The following is a 19,327-nucleotide window of genomic DNA, read 5'->3' as shown; positions in this document are numbered from 1 at the left end:
CAGTGAGCAGATTAAACCAATTTTTTAAATTAATAAGTAACTTATGAACGCTGGGGTTTACAACAGGTGTCACGCGGGCTGTACTTTATCTAAATGTAACCTGTTTTTCTGATGAGATTCATTATGGGAGCTGTACCATACTGACAGAGGTAAAAGAACATTGGTTTTCCCCTTTTAGCCCCTTCATCTCAGCTGTTTAAACCAATTTGACCTTGCAGACCTTGAAGTGTAGGTAGCTAGAATTGACTTGTTGCAGGCAGGCAAAAAGATCTTAAAAAATGTTCTTCTCAAAATGAGAAAGACCTTTGACACTGCTCATTCTAATGAGAAACTGTGCTCCTGGGTACATGACCTACAATACACAGAATTAAGTAAAATGTTATGTCATCTTGATATTTAATTTAGTAAAGACCTCTAATAACTTTACCATTATCCAAATCATTACATTACCCAGAAATAACTTCCCAAAGCTGAACTGTGTTCAGAAACGTTTCAACAACAGCCTATCATGAAGGTTTTTTTTTCCCTGAGATTGGGACAGTAGAATTTTTTCTCTTTGTTAGGGTTGGGTGGTGTTCTTTTTAAACTATTATATATTTTTATGTCAGTCATTGCTTATCTTAATACAGGCCATGGTAGGGTAGATGAAGATGACTTTGTGGGCTCATTTATTCTTAAGTAGCCTCAGAGTTCTCTCACCTCTTAATAAGAGCTTAAGGAACATGCCAGGTGTTGTACTTGAGGTAAGAGTGTTAAGGTTGGCGTGAGATCCTTGTCCAAAACCCTCTGGATCCTGCTTGCTGAAGCTGCATGGAGCAGGAGAGTGGGGTCTGGGAACTGGGACAAAAGCTGCCTGTGAACAGCTTGCCAGGTCATTTCTAGATTTCATCTCTCCTCTTTAGCAATATGACTCCTTCACTTCATGTAGATGGAAGCCAAAAATATTCCCTTCCTCAGTGGAGTGACGTTAGGGGTCAGCTTGTTTCCAGAGCACCTTTGCCACACATTCTTTGTTAGTGCAGTGTTTGGGGAAGTTCTCAGCACTGCTGATAGCACTTGGAGATTAAAAACCTCCAGAATTCAGCTGCATATTTCACATGCTGCTTGTAGAAGCTACTCTGATAAAAACACCTATATTCACCTCTGAATTTAGCCAAACTTGAGCAGAGTTGCTGTTACAAGTATTTTTTTTAACCATAGTAAGGGTCCCTGCAAAGCAAGGATGCTGTATTCAGGGTGCAGTATGAATCAGGACATTGGTACTGAGCCTCTTACCCTGCTTATGTCAAATGCTTGATATAGTCACAAGCTTTTAAGCTCTGTGTAAGATGCACTTTGAAATTCCACCTTGACAACCTTGAACCTCAGGACGGTTGGCAGAAAGGTTGCTGAGCTGTTCTTGTCTCCGAGATGCATTTCTTTGCCAGAGCAAACATTTAGTAGTGTGAGAAGGCCTTGGTTCAGATTAAGGTTTTGGTGTCTTCAGGGCTACAAATGACTACAGGAAGAACAGACAAATTTGTTGTCAGAGGTTTAGATACAGGGACAATTTTGTTTGTTTTGCTCCTGGTTATTTTGGTGTCTCTGCAGACTGGTTTCTATGGACCTGGTTGGTCAGAGTGTTGCTATAGAGGTGTGGGGCACAGTAGTCACCTTTTTCATCAAAAAAAGCACATTGTTATCATCTATATCTACCATTTAATCTGCATGTTTTGTTGTTGTTCTCATCTTGTGTTTTTACTCAGTAAACAGATGTTATTTTATGGCTTAAATACAACATAGATTTTGTAATCATCATTTTTGATGGATTGCTGGAATAGGGAAGAGGGAGCTAGTTTGTCCTCAGACTGCCAGTTCTCAAGAACTTTTGCATGATCTGAAAAAAATGTGGCTGAACTTTGAGATTTGGCATTATTTTTAGTAAAGATTTTGTGCTGCATGATTATGATGTGCTTTGAATGGCAACAGAAATTAATATACTGATTTTCAGTTCTTTCCCCCCCCACCCCCCCACCCCTTACCTGTTTTTATTTCTTTCTGCTGAGTGGCAAGAGGAATTAAAGCCAAGAAACCCAAAATTCAGGTCTTGGCTTTACTCATGTTTTTCCACATACCTCTTTAGTAGGTCACTTTACCATTCTTGTTTGTTACTTTCCCATTGGGGAAAAAAAATTTCCATTCTTTTGGAAAGCAGAGTTGATATTCAGTCACTTGAGCAGCTGCTTATCTGACTGTGTGTCCTTAAGCTATGATTAGTCTTAATCAAACAAAGGGGTATCTAGTGATGCTGCAAGCTGGCAAGGGATGGGGAGGAATAAAGGGAGCTTTGTAGCCATTTTGAGCTGAAGGCTGGGCATTTCTGGGATGTCAGAGGCATTTTGACAGGCTTGAAGGAGAGAGTGAACTCTTTAAGTTGTAATGGGTGGGTGGAATTTTCCCCCTAATAACAGCACTCAGAGATCTGCTGTAAAGCAGGGAGAGTTGAGAGGGCAAGGAATGAGGCTGGAAGCTCACTGAGACCTGGAGTGAAATTAAGAGGATCTTTGAGGAATGCATTGAGTGAATTAGAAGGGCCAAGATAAAGCCACACAAAGAGCTGTGTGGTGTTGACAGAGGCCACAGGGATGGAAACAGGAAAGAAAAAAACGAGATACTGCAAAGTTCAAGTCATACAGAGGATGTCTCAGCTGACTGGGTGGGTTTGAGCCCGGGTTACAGACTCACTGAACCCATGTGAGTGAGGAAACACCCAGCAGCAGGGGTGGATGGAATGACAGCAAGGAAGGGGAAGTCTCTAATCGTGGTGGGGATTGTGGGGAAGAAAAGAGGTTGGAGTTGTACTTAGGTGAGATTTGAATGAGAAGGACAGAGGTAAATGATCACGATGAGTTGGGGAGAAAAGAGGATGTTGGTGGTAATGCTGTTCAGGGCAGGAGAAATAGGAACGAAAGGGGAGAATATATGGAAAGTAAGGGTGGACAATGGAAGGTGTGGCTGGACTTGGAAAAGTCCAGTGTTTATTCCCCATGCTTTGATCTGTGATAGCAGGGTTAGATAGGAAGCACTTGATGAAGGGGAGAATGAGCTGGATAGACCCAGAAGTCATGGATGATGGGGCAGGAGATCTGGAATTCCTGGTTTGGCTCTTCTCATGCTGCCCTGCTGCCTTTTGCTGTTGGAGAGAAAGGGCTCTCTTTTTAAAACAGAGCAACAACAACAAAAAACCTTATCAGCTGGGAAACCTGGACCAGTTTGGGTTTAATCTGGTATTTTATTTTTAATTAACTACAGACTACAGGCTATATGCTTGCAACTTCCTTTCTTTGTATGCAGAAATTAATTGCATTTACAGTTTCCTTCATCTGTCCTTTGATATCTTAATATCATTGGCACAAACAGTTCTTTAAAGACAAAACTTCTAAGCTACTTCTGAGGAAAAAGACAAGCTTTGTAAACTCTTTGATGGCTATAGAAATATTTTACAGCTTTCATACAATTTTCCTTTCGCTCTGGAAAGGAAACCTTTAACATGTCCATGAAACAATTTTTAAGATGATTAAAAAAGTACTTGTTTCAGTTGCCTCCAAAGAAAATAGAGTTGGTTCTTTGTGTTTCAGACAGTGATGGAAAAACCTGAATCTGATTGTTTTCAGTGCAAGCTAGACTTACATTATTATCACTGTTTCTGAACCAGGAAGGCTTGAAAAATAGGGTTAGGAAAAGCAAGGTTCTTCAGAAATTGCTCCTAATAGTTTTAGTACCAGAACAAAAATTCTGAACACGGTCTTTTCAAATAATTTGTTAGCTCAAATGGGACTTGGAAGGCCATTTTTGGTTGTTTCTGAACATAAAACATGCTGACTTAGTGTCACTCCTGACAGAATTAATGTAGCCATCCCTTGGTAAGTAAAGCAGCCATTGCCATCAGAAATGTTCTGGTGTGCATTTGCCACAGCTTATTTACTTTGTGACACACAAGCTCAAAGCTCTTCACTAACCCGTGGTTTCTTGGCTGTTGATCTTAGATAAATCAGTTACTGCTTTTTCCTCCCTTTCTCCATTCTGAAATGACCAAAACAGTCTCAGCACTTCAGAGCCCCAGATGTGTGTGCTGAACTTTTAGAAAGAGGGAAACAAAGGCATGAAGTTTATAAGTGATCTGGCACAGGAGTCTTAAAGGAAGACCTATGAAAGATCACACCTCAGATACAAACTTAATAAAGGAAAGAGGACAAATGGAAGAAAGATTTAGGAGGAGATGATGAAGAGGATGTGCAGCTTACTGTCACGTGCCTTAGAAAAGCTACAGAACTGATGTGACACCTTGGCCGTTCTGTGTAGTGTGAATGGCTGCAGGGGAATTGCCTGCTCCCTCTCCGTTAAGCAGATTTCACTTTGTGCCTTAAGGTATGGAAACTCTTGAGTGCTGCTTAAGAGCAAGCTCAGCAGCAGTTACCTTTGTGAAAGATTAGTGTTTTTAGTTGGCTGTCCAGCTGTGACTCAGTGGATAATAGAAAATGGGATTGGAAAGGACCATAGGAAGCCATCAAGGCCCAGGGAGAAGATTCCTTCCCTTGGCTGGTTATCCAGACCATGGCCACTTGCAAGGTCTGTGAAGGTACAAGGCCCACAGTGTTAGGAGAGGTTCTCAGGGCTGCTTTGTCACCTTTGGGACTGTAAGACAAAAGGTGACATGCCAGATGGAAAGAGGTTGCAGGGCACTGCTTGGATTATCCTGTTGCAGGGTATTAGTGAAAGAATCTGATTCACTTCAATTAGTGATATGTCAGTGTGTTTTGGCCAGAATACTCCTGACCTACAGATAACCCTTAGCCATGACACAGTTGGTGATGCACTGTGATGTGAGGAAAGGGTTCAGCTGTTTAAGTAGCTAAGCATTGCTGCTTAATGAATTGATCACTTTTCCTGAAAAGCACAGAAAAATTTTAATGACTTGTTAAATTTTAATGACTCGTTAGAGAGCTTTTTATCCTTGGTTTTGTGTTTGCAGCACATTATCTACAACAGTAATGCACAGTTAGAGATCTTTTAGTCTCTCTACTTCTAGTTTAGCTGATGGTGTAGTGCAAGGAAGCAATGGATACATCCTTTTTGCTGTATTTAATGCCTTTTCTTACTGTATTTTTTATGTGTGGTAATGTCTTCCTACATACAGAGATAAATGCTCTTTTTTTAATTATAGTGGGAGATTGCAGGATTTCTGGGGATATCTTTATTGCTCCTTTACACCACACCAGAGCAAGCAGAGAATATGGGTAGAGTATGTATGTGATGTTTGTGCTTCTGTTTCATTGCAGATTAACATTATTTCCCCATGCATTTTCCCAGTGATTCGAGGAACAAAGAGCAGAATTTTGGGGGGACAGTTCAGAGCAGAAGTAAGACCTGAGGCTGCTTTCAGCTGAAGGAGCAAGGAAGAATGGTCGAGAGATGACCCTTATTTCATGAAAAGTTGTCCTTACTCAAGCGAAGGAGTCTAATGCTTATTACAGTTTTGTTCCTGTGTGAGCTTGAAAGGGCTTCTTGCATCTCAGGAGATCAGGGGTGGTCTTGTCTTTGCTGGTTTTGGGTGGGGCTTACTTGTCCTAGGGCTGGCTTGTGGGTTAAGAATTGGAGAGTGGAGCCTTAAGAGTGACTGAGGGGGTAGAGAGACTATCCAGATAACCTTTTGCCATTCTTGAGAAAGAGGACTGCTGGTACTTGTTTTGGAAGTGAGATAGGAGCTGCTTTGTTTGTACTTGGGTTTTGCAAATCTGGGGGTAAGGTGGCAGTTGGCAAGTGTGACCTGGCCTGAACTTCTTTGTGGGGTGGTTGCTCCTCCTGGCTTTGTCCTGTGCCACATCTGCCCTGGTATTGAGAGAATCCACTGACGTGGGTCCTCAAAAGTGTCTGTGCTGAGAGCTTGAGTGAACACCAGAGCCTTTAGTGCCATTAGAATCCCTGTGGTGAGTTCAGGACCTTGGTCCTGTGTCCTGCCAGGCACAGGGAATGAAGGAACAAAGGTGTGCAAGTGTTTTGTTCTGAGGAGTTTGTGTTGCAGCTCGTGCTGCTGCCTAGAACAGATCTGCAGGAGCACAAGCAAGCAGGATGAGGCCTTTTCTTTTCACTGATCCTTCCAGTGGAGGCTGTTAGTTCTCAGAGATCAGCAGGGTTGTTCTTTATAAGAAACATGTCTGCATAACAAGATTCAAGCAAACATTGCAGAGGCACAAAAGGGGTTTGCTTCTGGAATCTGTCAAGTTGATTGTTTTCAGAATTCTGTGGCATGGGGTGTTTTACTCGAAATCCTGGCCTCCTTTCCCTCTGGTGCTTTGTTTACTCTCCCTTCCCTCAAGGTCCCATAGTAACGGGTGCTCTGCCTGCAGCAGTTCAAGGACACGACAGCTGAAGTGGCCTTGGCCAGCAAGGCTGGGAGACCTCTGGCCAGGCTGCAGCAACTCAGTGACTTCTGTATCCAACAGCCAAACCCTTCTCCAACCCATGTGAGCTTGTTGTCCAAAACACTTCTTGTCCACATTGCCCCATCTGTGCCAGGGACTTGGTTGCCTTAGCACCAAAAGTCTAATGTAGGGCAAGGGTTAGACTCGCTCCAGCCTGCCAGGGTGATGATACAAAGGCCAGGCCTCTGTGGTAGTGCTGGTGTATCTTTGGAGCAGCTGGAATGTGGGGTTTCACAATAGACCTAAAAATAACTCAGGCCCACATCATTTAGTATGTTAATGTGAATGTGAGCCATCACAGGCTCTTCTGCTCAATTCTTCTTGCTGCATCTTACATCCAGATTTTAGGCTGTTCTTAAATCTAGTTTGTTCTCACTGTCCACACCATTCACAGAGACAGAGAACAAATGGAGCAAGAATTGTGGAAGAGCTTCTCATGTCTTTGTAATTCTTCTTTGAAGTCTGTGATTACTCTTTACTGTCTTTTTATCATGCAGACTTTTGCTTTTAGTGCTGTGGTGTGACACTTGATTTAGCCTGTGTTAGTTGATAAAAGCCCTTACTTTGGAGGCAGAAGTGATCACGGTAGAAAAGGAAAGGTGTACACATAAAAAGGAGAACTTAAAAAAAAGGTAAAAAGGAAATACCTGTGCTATGGGTCTGGCAGCTGTTAGAGAAGAAGTGTTAGTACCAAACTGGAAGAGGGCAGTGGCAGATCTTGCTGCATTTCTGATCTGCCAGTCATTGGATATAGATATCATCTGCTGCCACGTTTCCCAGAGCAAAGAATGATATCATTTGTTTTGTTCTTGGATGGTCACTCTCTTCTCATCCTGATTAATTTCTGTATGTTTACATTGAAGCTGTGGTCTGAGTAAACTTAGTCGTGGCTAGTCAAGCTCTGTTAACAGTATTTACAGTGACAACTCTATCAGGAGAGCTCCCAGTATTTGAGTGAGAGGCACACAGTGGAGTCCTGGTCCTGCTAAGCTGTGTAGTGGATTCAGGAAGGGCTCTGAAATGTGCTGTCCTGTGAGAAGCACACAAAGGTCTGGATGTTGCATACCCAGCTTCTCGTGTTAGCTGGTCCTGTACAGTGTCCAAAGAATGTATCACCATTTCCCTGTATAAACTCCTGCATATTGCTATCTGCACAGCTGAGTCCAAATTTCTGTTTGCTTGGTAAACATCTGTCCCTGACAGGATGGAGGCTGAGGGAACTTGGATAGAAAATGTGCTGGTGGTGTGCCAGATGTGGTAAAGCATGAAGCAGTGAAAGGGAATCAACTACTTGGTTTTGCTCTTTAAAACACAGCTTTTGAGGAAGAAAATTGAGTGCAGGGGTTGTAGAGGAGGTTTGCCACCTGGAAACATACAAAAATTACTTTTCTGAATTAGAGGATATAAAACTTTTAGAAAGGAAGGATTAAGTCAAGGGATTTGGATATAGTTGTGAAATATTTAGATCTGTTACAGAGGCAGAGAAGCTCTTTGAATGTTGTCAGCTTATTTCAAATGAAGTGTTGTGATGGGAGAACTGACTTGGTCAGGAATACAAATATCCTCAAGGAGGGAACTGCACTCACTTCAGGTAATTATAAGCAACCGTGTTTCACACCTAAGACAGAGATTGTTTTGGTTTCCCAAAGCAATTATTTCACAATCTGTCCAAAACCTGGGGCATCCAAGCTGCTGAGTAGTCATCATAGTGGCTGTTCTCTACTAAAAATGTCATTATCCCTCCCTTTTGAAGCAGAGTCCTGCCAAATCAATATACATACTCAGCTGGGGGTGAAAGTGTCTATAAACAGCAAAAAGAAACTGTGTAGTTCTTCAGTTGACTTTTAGGGAGTGAGTTAATATACTGGCTAATATCATTTTCCTTTAGAGCTGGGAGGGGCTGGTTGTTGGGAGCTGGCAGGAACACCCTAGGGACAAGCTCATCCTGTTGTGACCCTTCCCAAAGCACCTGTTCACCCACTGCTGGGACTGGGCACGGGGAAAGCTGGACCTGGGGCACCCTGGGTGGGTCTTCTTACAGCCCTTGCCAAAGCAAGTGCCAGGTGCTGGAGTGAGCTACACAGTATTTCAGTATCAGCTGGGAAAGAATTCCAGGCAGCGTTTGGTCTCTGGAAGCCGCAGATAAGGCCTGAGTGTGTGGCTGTGGCTGCTCTCTGTGGCAGCAGCCCTGTTGTGTGCTGCTGCCTGAAGGTCCTGGGGATTCCATGGTCTTGTGAAAGCACAGAGCCAGTATGTTTGTGACTGGAATGACACTGGGATCTGAGTCATTCTTCCTGTGAGGAAGGGTCATCTGCAGCCAGACTGCATGGGAACCAGAGGCATTCCTAAATTCTGGTCTATCTATGCTGTGTGAAATTGTTAACCCTTAGAGAAAACCATTGGATAAGATTGCACTTACTTGCTTTATCAAATCAGCAGAAGTTACTGAAAAGCAGAGCTTAGCTCTGCAAGTAGATGCATAGAATTCTGCAATAAAAGCTAATTCATTACTGTTTCTAATAAAATTTTAGTCTGTGAAGGCTGTTGTTTAGGAACTCAGCGTGGATCCCATCTGTTTTTAGTATCCAGTTGTACAAGTAGAACCCTCAAATCTCCAGTAAAAATCTTAGCAGAGCTTAAGGAGACTAAAACTTTTATTAGCAGTTTTTATTAGCACATTAGTAGGCTTGGTGTCTAAGCTTGGCATGTGGTGATTATAGCCTGGGTGCATGTAACAGGCTTTTGGAAATAGGGAGACAGATCTTAGGAAATTTTGAGAGACAGGTTCTCTCTATAGTAATAAACATGTAAAAAGTGTTATTTACCTTTCACATGAGCTTTCCCAAGGGACTGTCGTGTCCCCAGGACAGGATTCTGCAGAATGAAGGTTGGGACTGGTTTTTTGTGATTTTGGCATGTAGGAAAAACACGGTTCAAAGAAGACTTGAGTGAGGATCATTTAGTGACTTGGTTGTTGTTTTGCTTGTAGTAAGATTTGTGAAAGTGCTGATGCTGTCACGTGTTTTACTGGTGAAGTCACCACTTGCTTTGGGATGTAAACCATCTCAGTCTATTTGAAAGTCAGTCCAGACATGTCTTTTAACTGGTGCACAGGTGAATGGCAAGTGAATTTCTGAACCATGTTGCTGCTTGATCTTTAATCACGGTGGTTACTGGGAGCAAAGGAGTGACTTTATAAGGGTATCATGCAATAAAACAAGGTCTTCCTCTGATTCTTACTGCCTATAGTGAGGTTAAATATTGCTTTTGGAAGTTAACTGCTATGAAACATTCATCAGTGCCCTATGCTGTGCATAGTTACCATAACCACCATCATTATAAAGTAACAGATCCAACAATTCAGCAGGGCTGGAGCCACCAAGGACAGAGTTGATCTCTCCATCTGTGTGTGGGAACATGGCATTGCCCTTGGCCTGTGCAATCCTAGAAAAGCAACAGAAGCCATCTGGGAAAAGTGTGGTGAAGATTATGTGGCATGAGCATTATTAGCTGCTTCCCTGCCAGCCTCATGTCCCAGTTAATTAAGGAAGGGTCACTCACACAGCCTTCCCTGCATTGTAGCAGCCAGATCTTCACAGCTCCAGTTTGACTTGTGACCCACAGGTGGAAGTTTGTTTTCCACTCTGTGTTCTCTAAATGTTCAGCCTTCCTCGGACTGTGGCCTTGGGTGGGTGGATCCTGGGGAGTTTTACTGTGGTGTTTGAGATGTGACTGCCCCTATGGCATGACCATGCACAGGGCAGTGGGGTGTTCACCGTGAATTGAAGGACTGGTTTTGGAGAAACATTGCCAGAGCACTTGTTTGCACACAGGTCCAAGACAACTCACTTTTCCTGTGAGTTGTGCATGACCTTTTAGAGACTATTTTTTTCCACATTCCAGGCTGTTCTGTGTGAGTTCTGGAAGGAGTTTCCTCCCTTCATCATCTTTCTATGGGATTTTGATTGGTCTTTGAGTAGTTTCAGTAGTAACACAATGGGGCCTTTACCCTGCTTCTGTCTCTTGTGTAGTTTCTGGTTCAGCTTTTATGTAAACTTTGAATAAGCTGTGTGTGCTGTTGCAGTCTTGAGTCTGTAATAACTGAATTTGGGAATCAGCCTGGTGTTTTTCAAGCTGCAGGGAGCTGGCTGCAGACAGCTGGGATGAAAGCTTTGTGTCACAAGGGGAGAGCTGGGAGAGCATCTCTGCTTTTCCAAACCTGTAAGGTGCTTTCAGAATAAGATCCCCGAAGTCTTGCAGTGTATTTATAGGATGTAACGTTGTTCAGAGAATGTTACAGTATCCTCCGTGGCAGAAGTGCTGGTTTCGGGTTTCTCTAGCATGGTAAACAGCTCTGGGCTCCGCTGGTATGTGTGCTGCTCAGAGAGCAGAGCTGATCTGCCACGCTGATAGGGTTTGTTTGGGTTTTTCAGAGGCTCCGTGTGTGAAAAATCTTTTAAGTCCCAGATCATCACATCTTAATGAGTTCATTAATCTAGGCTGGGACCTTAATGATCAAAAAGATTCTGACACATTTATAGCTCTCTGTACAAGAGGGTCCCTAGCCAACAACCATCCTTTAAATAATGGATGTGTACTGCAAAACCCTATCAGTTCCTGATCATCTGTATTGGGAAACAGCTCCTTGTCGTGAGTATTGTGATTATGAGAAGGTTGATGAAAAGCCAGTGGCCAAAATCAAGTCTTAGGGAGAAGTGGAAAGTTTCAAGACATTGAAATAAGTAGGATCACTTCCCTTTATATTGAAGCAGCTTTAAAAAATGACACTTCTTTCCACCATGCATGAGAGCATAGGAAGCACTTCAAAAATAAGGAAAACAAAATGTATTGAAAAAAGAAAGAAAACCAAATGTACTGATCTGATGTGAAAAATTTAGATCTAACCCTTGCTCATGGCATTTCTAGTGTGGGGTGTGTGGCTGGGAAATGCTTGGCTGGTGTTCTGTCCTTGCTTTGCCACTAACACACTTTGTGCCCATGGGCAGCTGCTCTCCATCCTGGCATTTCAGATTTGGGCAGTGAAAGGGGTGGGATGTGCCTCTAAGCCTGGACCTCAGAGCACCATGTGAGTTTTGTGTGTCAGCTTCTTTTTCCATGATGGGGTTTCTGGTAGTTCTTTAAGAAGGTCCTGATATTTGACAGTGGAAGAGTTTGGCCTTTTATAAAATACTAATATTTACAAAGTTACAAAGTTAAAGACAGCAAGGCTCAGGGAGAGGTTTGGGGAGGGTCAGCAGTGACAGATGTGATGGTAATGCCCATTTTCTCAGCCTTTTGGCTGACTTATTAATGACAGTACTTAAGCAGCTTTTTTCTTTTCTTGCTCTTCCAGTTCTATGCTAAAGTGAGCCACTGTTGGACAAGTGTATGAAAAGCAGGAACATTTCTAGAAATATCCTTTGATTTCTGACTGGAAATGAGAAATTGTCTAAATATTCTGAGTCTTTAAATAGCCACTGGCTGAAGGACACCATAGCCTTCAAGTCTCCTTGATATTTGCAGTGATCTTTATGTTTGCCCTGTGCTCTTTTCACCCTTTCATAACCTGCATGAAACCTGCCTCTGGTGAAGGCATTTCTCAATGGTCCTTCCCAGCTGCCTGCAGCCTCCCCCTGCCCACAGCTGACCCTGGCCATGTTGTGTTGGACTAAAATTGCAGCAAGTAACTCCTTTTCCTGATTGACACAGTGGTGGTGGTTTGAAAAACTGTCAGGGTAGGTGTGATAATGCCTCCAAAATGTGAGTTTTTCAGCTGTCCCTGAGGAGGCTGCTTTGACACAACACCTGCCTGGTCATTCCCGAGTCCAGCATAGACCAGGTTGTCAGAGCAAGAGCCCAGGCACTGCAAGCTTTCATTTATGCAAATTACATTAAACTTCCAAGCTTAAAATAGCATTGAATTTATAATGTAAATAAATCAACATTTCTTGTGGATTTGTTGGGGCAGGAGTATTTGCTCCAGGCATACAGCTGACCTTTCACTTTCCTGTTCCATTTCAGGAGATGCATACCTGAGCCTGCCTGTGTGAAATCAGCCAGATAACATGTTTCTTGGCAGGTGTTGCAATCCCAGTTTGCCAGTGGCTGGATTTGATCTTTATTTTTATTTTTTTAACAGCTCTTAATAGATAATGCTCATGACAGAGGAAAAATATTTGCCTGGTCCGGTATCTCTGTTTTCAGGATGGAAGTATTATTTTCAAAAGGTGGTGACTCAAACAGTGAGAGGACATTTTGGTTGTTTTAAAAGTGTTTAATTTAACTTGAGCACAAAGCTCCCTGCTGTCCTTTGTGGTCTGTGGGCAGTAGAACTTCCCCCCACAACCCTGAGCCTGCTACTGCAGGAGGGTTTCAGGGAAGGAAGATAAACCAGGTAACAAAGAAAATGACCTGCCCTACATCTGGCTTTTAAAATGAGCTCTGCTGGGATTAGTATCCTCAGGCTGCAGCTGGGATTAATTTTGTAGGTAGCAATTGTGAGATGCTAAAATGTGATCTCCTCGCCAGTCCTACACACATTCACGCCGTGTAGAAATGTTTTGGTTTCTCTTGCCTGTCCCTTTGCTCTCACACACAATGCATATAATCTGATTCTCTGAATGAACCTTTGTTTGGGGAAATACTGTTAGTTTTGGCTCTTGGAGAGCTGAGCTGACAGGCCCAACTCCCCAACAAAACAGATTGGAGATGACAAAACAAACTAAAACCACGCCTTTAAAAAAAAAAGCTGGGGAGAAGCCAGAAAGTTCCTCTTCTGTGCTGCTGAAAAAGCTAATCTATTTTAGCTACTGTGCTATCAAGTCTGAATTTTGTCTTCTACTTAAATGAAGAGCCTGATTGCCATTACCTGTAATTAAAGTAAAATTCTTACCTACATCAAAAAACTGCTTGATTGTGTACAGGAAGGAACTGGGGGGAAGCACAGAGGAAGTGGGTTTTGAGGCTGGAGCTAATAAGGCAAAAAAGAGTTGTTTTAGCACAAGGGCAGGGGGAATCCATTACCTACCCAGGAAAGCAAAGGACATTTCTGTAGCTTGTTCCCATAAACTGAATTGACAAAATTCAGATTTGAAAACAAAATAATTTGTTTACAACCATAGCACATGGGACTCTGGTGATCTGTAGAGGTGATTCCTGCAGACATGCAGTAGCTGCTTTCCAGCCTATCTGCTGGGCCTGCTGGGAGTGCATATTTGGGCAGCAGAACAGGCCTGTGGAATCTAAACCACAGGAGGTTTGTGTTTAAATTCCATGTACCATAGATCTTGGCCAGGTGCTCACTGAGGAGAAGAGGAAAAACAACACACTTCTAAGCTGGGGAGCCAAATGTAGCCAGAGATTTTCCTTGTCCCTGCCTATCAAAAAAGTGAAAGATGAGAGAGTGGAAATGAGGGGTTTATGTGCAAAGCACATCAAAAAAATCCATGTCCTACTTCTGCTGTGTCACTCACACACTTTGTAGCCACGGGCATGTAATTCACCGTCTCCTTAGTTTAAGCAGGAGATCCTGCATTTCATCCTCAGAGGGTATTTTAAAAAATTCTTACTTGGTGCAGCTTTAGTTCACTGCAATCCCAGGATCACTTCCCAGCTGCAGTTCCTGCTCAGCCACTTTTACACATCATGGTGTGGAGAATGAACTTAAATTTTTCTGAACAGGAAAAGGGGATTTTTCAGGCTGATGTTTACAGCAAAGTCTTCCCTATTGCTTTCTATTAGGAAAGGATTTAAACATAAGGCTGTGGTACTGTTATGAGTATTTCTGAGGGAGATAAAAAATGGGGAACTGCAAGTTGAATCAGAAACAGCTGAATAAAGCATTTGAGCTGGCTAAAACCCATAAGCTCTACCATGCAATACCATATAGTTTGCATTTAATCATCATGTATTTAAACTACCTGTTAAATGGAGGATATATGGAATTTATGTTAATATTTTAAAGTCTACTTCTCTGCCCCTTCAGTGCTCTTTGTAGAAACCAGTTTCATAAAATGCTGGTGTTTCTTAATGCTAATAAGTGATGAAAAATCCCTAAATTTCTTCTGGGTTTGCATACAGGTAAATGTCCCTTTCTGCCCAAATCCAGAGAGTGCTTGTGTCATGTGGATTTATGCTGACTGAAGTCCATCTTAAAATCCTCTGATTAAGGGAGGAGAACAGGGAATTCTTCTGTTGTGAGTCATCTCTTCTCAGAGCTTGATCCTGCTTCTGCAGATGTCAGAAGGAGTTTTGCATTGAGTTTATTAATTGAATGTTGTTTCAGTGCTAGGGAGGGCTACTGGTTTAAATTTTGCAGCAGTGAATGGCATCTCATGTGTGTCTGTTAAGAAAGAGGGTCACGCCTTTGCCCTGCCTCTACCAAGTCCAAAGCATCAATGAAATATCCTGTGAGATCATTAACTGAGTGTTATTAACCTAGAACAAAACAATGAGGTTCTCAGAGACAAACCTTTGCTTGTAAATGGATCCTGTCAGGGTACTGTTAGAATACAAACCTGCTCCCTAATTACATTTCAGTTGATTGAAGAAGAATTTAGAAATCAAAGGTGTTGAAGGGAATCAGGTCACACTCTCACAGTGGATGTCTCTTTCTGGTACTTTGGTGCAAATTTTGTGATGTTTGAAAGGTTTGTAGTTGTTTTAAAACACATCTACTTTCATTGGAGTTTTAGAAATGGAGAGTTGTGAGAGATCAGTGCCCTGTTATCTGTTGGCCTAGTTGGATCTCAGTTGTCTGAGGTGAAGTTCCTGAGCTGAGAAAATGCCTGTAGAAAACCTTGGGAACGGACTGCAGCCTCTCTTGGTGTATCCAGGACTCGTAGGTGGAAGTGGCAGCCTCGGGTGCCTCTCCTGTGACAGCCCCGACTCCTCCAAAGCACCTTGGGGCCGCTGCGTCCAAGGGGATTTCCAGCTCTGTTGGCTGTTGAGCTGAAGCTCTTTCGGCTGGTTTGCTGTGATCAAATCACTTGATGGGGACATTTAGACTCGGGAGGTGGAGACTTCTACATGGGAGACTGAGCTGAGCTGCTGGAATGCAGTGCAAGTCACCCATCAGATGGCTTTCAGCTGCTTTGATTTGATCTGTGAGTGATAGTGAGGAGAACGTGAAAGTCACCTATTCCAGCATTGCTTACATGAGCTGAGCTGCTGGCAGCAGCATCCCCTGCAGGATGCACCCAGGAGCCTGGCTCCCTGTGCTGCTCAGCTTGGGCACCTTCTGTGCAGCACCAGCATTCCCACAAGCTGTGGGTGCAGCTGTCCTGGCTTGTACCGTGCACTGTTGGGCCCAGTTCTCCCTTGGGATGTTCTCCTGCTCCACTTGTTGGGAGCAGCATCCCTGCAGAGCTGCAGTAGCTCTTGGAGAGGGGGCCAGGACCAGGGCTGTGCTCTTGGGTTGTGCGTGGTCTGACAGAACTGGCAGGAGCAGCAGCCAGATGGTCTCCCCAGTTGTTTGGGTTTTTTCCTTGTTGTTGTTTTGTTGCTTTAAAATCTGAAGACTGCTTTCACTTAGGCAGCTGCTCTCAGTCACAGTGCCATTCAAAGTAATTGACTTTCCATTGACTTTGGAATTTGGAATAGTGTCTAAATATTGTTGTCAGCTTCATGCTGATTCCTCTCCACTGAGGCTGAAGTCGTTTCACTTATGACCTCAAGCTGGACTTGTGTTTTGCTCCCATGGGAACTAAAAATAATAATTATTTTAAGAATAGGTCCTTAATCACTTCCTTCTTTTGATGTACTAGTCTTGTTTAGCATTTTCTAAGAATGTAATTGAAAATATTTTAAACTATTTGTGTTTTAATTCCAGTTTTAATTAGCTCTTTGAAGATGCCAGGAGTGTAGCAGACTTGATTACAGTTCCTTTTAGTCTTTTTATAGAAAAGCATTTGCTCTTGTTATTCTGAGTGCAGATTATTAGAGTTTTGTTGCTTTGGCAAACTGTTGAGTCAAACAGAGCTGTGAAGAGATGAACATTAAGTTGACAGATTTCTTAGTCAAAGGCATGTGGGCACTTTATCAGTGCTGGTGATGCCTCAGCATGTTAATCTCCAGTCTCCAAACTGTTAATGTACAGCTGAGAAACAGGAAAAGATGGGCTTTGGTCTGGCTTTGGAAGGGAAGGGTGAAGATAAGGTGTGCAGTGGTTCTGAGGCAGATCTGGCTGTGCAGTGGACACCAAAGGTTTTGGGATAGTTTTGCAGTGATGGGAGAAATATTAAATGGGTGGAGATCCACTCTCTGCTCTGACACATGGGCTGGGTAACAGTGAGATGAACTAGTTGGAGATCTTCCCATTAACTAAAAATCTTGAAATTTAGAAGTGGAGTCTTGGGAAATATATTTCAGAGTGGCATGTGGATGCACTACTGAAAAGAAATAATCCAGGAGGATTTCCTAAATGTCTGTGACCATACAGATGATGCTGAGTGTTTTAAAACCCAGTGACACCACAAGTACATTAACAATGATTTTTCTATTTCTTGCTAATAGTTGACATGGTTTGCTCTCACTCCCAGTCAGTGAAGTTGCTTGCTCCAGCAAGTCTGCTTGTCTTGGGGGTGCTCATGTTCTATTTTGTGTACCAAATTTTGTTTGTACTTTATTTTTATCGAGCACCAGTGTCCCAAAGGCTGCAGCAGAGCCTTGTAGCACAGTCCAGTGTACAGCCTAATCCCCAAAGGGGCAGCTGGGCATGGACAGGGCTCATAACTTTCACTTAGCTGTTCTCTTGCTGCTGGGAATTATCCTTTTAGTTCGTGCCCAGTCTCTGCATCTGCTTCCTTGTGCATTGCAGTTTATTTTTAAAGAGGATGAGGAGTTAAAAAAAAAATCAGTCAGGCAACAGCTCATCTGCTGATACATTGCTACAACCTGTTGCCACAACTGACATTTTATATAGTAGTAAAATTGAAAGGGCAGAGCTGATTTTCATTACCTATCTCTTGGCTGGAGCTTGGCATTTGCTCCTGTTACTGTCAGAGTTGTGGGAGTACCTGAGTGTGAGAGTAGTTGTGGTGTCAACAAGGGAGGAAAGAAGTGGTGAGCCAAATACATGAAAAAAATGTTAGTTTAATATCCTGTTATTTGCAGCTCTGGCATTCTGATGGCTGTTTATGCTGAGGACTTTTTACTTGTTTTTAGTCTTACAAGTTTTATTAAAAGGTTTCTTTAAAAAGAGCTGCTGTTGGGAGGTTTCCCAGACCAAATAGGAAACTGAGAATTATCAGTTCTCCACCCTCAGGCTCTATGCATGGGCTTTGGTGAGCCAAGGGAAGTGCCATGCACTTCTGTAGGGTGTACTTCTATTTGCACAGCGATTTTAGAGCTTAAATGTGAAATGAGCTTTTAAGGATAAATAATTCCTCTCTGAGTTCATTTGCACTGTGTGTGTGAGGCAAACGGCCTGTGCCAGGGCACTGTCTGTGCTGGTACACCCAGTGCCACTGCAGTTCATGGCAGAGACCATTCCTGACTGCCCATGTGCTCAGGGGATCTCTCTGAGAGGGCAGAGTGTGTGTAGGTGACATTGCTCCTGCCACTCCTTCCTGTCCATCACCCCTTGACCTGATGCTTGTAGTGTGTCAAGGTGAACCTGTTTCCTGTGGTGTTGTATGGGTTGCAGTTGGCATTGCTAGTCCAATTCCCTCCTAGCAAGGTTGCACAAACAGCAGAGGAGACAAAAACTTAGAAGATGTGGGGCTAAAATCTCCCAAAACTGGAGAGAAAGCCTGGGATAGGCACAGTTCCTACACTTTAATCTCTGGTTTGAAATTTACTATGTTATGAGTGTTTCCTACTTCCTCTGCTCTGTCAATAGTGAGGATTAATGATTCATAGAGGTGTGTTTTACGGGCTGTGTAGTTTGTGTTTATACAGTGCTTACTAGAGTCCCTGCTGCTTCTTCCTTTTTCCTTCCATTTCCCTTCCACCTCCTAGGAGCATTCATGCATAAACCATTTCTTTTTCCAGCTTTGCCTTTCCTTGGAGAAAAGTCACTAGCCTCTTGGTACTCCTTTGTGCTCAGCTCTCATTACCAGCAGTGTAAAATTGGTGGATTATATTTTTTCATGGGCCAGAACTGGCATTTCATTCCTCCTTTCTAGTGTTACTAGCCTGGAAAATCGAATGGAACTGTATCTGACCAAACATGCAGAAGCCTCTTAATTTTAAATAATCTCAATCCCAGTTGGTGGAAGCTCATAGGTGGGCATTAGAGAAGCTGAGATACTGGCAAAGAGAAAAGTGTGGGTAAAATTAATTTCATTCCTGCCGATATTCTTGAGACCAGTTGGGACAGTTCTTAGTTCTCATGGAGGACACATGAGGATTGGATTAATCTCTGGCTCCTGGTTTAGTGAGCCATGGACAATAAAAGTTGTGACTGGCCAAGCATGGCTTGTTGTTTCATCTGTTGACAGTTCTGCTGGTTTAGGGGGATGCTTTGTCTTGAAAGGAAGGAGAGAGAAAAACTGAAAGCAGAATGATTTGCTGTCTGTTTTGTTGCAGCGGAAGGTTGGTTTCACCAAAATGGAAAAATTTTAAGGGATTGAAGCTTCAGTGGAGAGATAAAATCCGTCTCAATAACGCCATCTGGAGGGCCTGGTACATGCAGTGTAAGTACCGTGCCGGGGGCGGGTCTTCCCTGAGACACTGGTGAGAGCAAGAGAATTGAAATTATTGCCTAGTGAAAAGCTCGGGGATCTGCTCGAGGTCTGATGTTCCAGAGGCAATGCCGTTGGATCAGGGCTTTCCTGGAGGTGCCCACCCTGAGGACGTGCTGAGCGCTCCAAGCACAGCCCGAGATCTCCCTGTTTCATGTTGTTCATCGGGAAGGAATCCTGGCT

At 43.1% G+C, this 19,327-nt stretch overlaps 1 protein-coding gene across 1 annotated transcript in view; it reads left to right on the top strand.

Moving 5' to 3' along the window:
• MLXIP (MLX interacting protein) overlaps positions 1 to 19,327 on the top strand; it is a 43,215-nt gene that overhangs the window by 2,783 nt on the left and 21,105 nt on the right. Inside the window, exon 2 of the mRNA XM_030231783.2 lies at positions 18,990 to 19,096. Coding sequence (XP_030087643.1) covers positions 18,990 to 19,096 — 107 coding nt within the window. The remainder of the gene's footprint in view (positions 1 to 18,989; positions 19,097 to 19,327) is intronic.

This window comes from Serinus canaria, chromosome 15 (genome assembly GCF_022539315.1).
Source record: "Serinus canaria isolate serCan28SL12 chromosome 15, serCan2020, whole genome shotgun sequence".
In the NCBI taxonomy this organism is placed as follows: Eukaryota; Metazoa; Chordata; class Aves; order Passeriformes; family Fringillidae; genus Serinus; species Serinus canaria.
The sequence above is the reverse complement of the archived record's forward strand: the minus strand, read 5'-3'. Positions and strand labels throughout refer to the sequence as shown.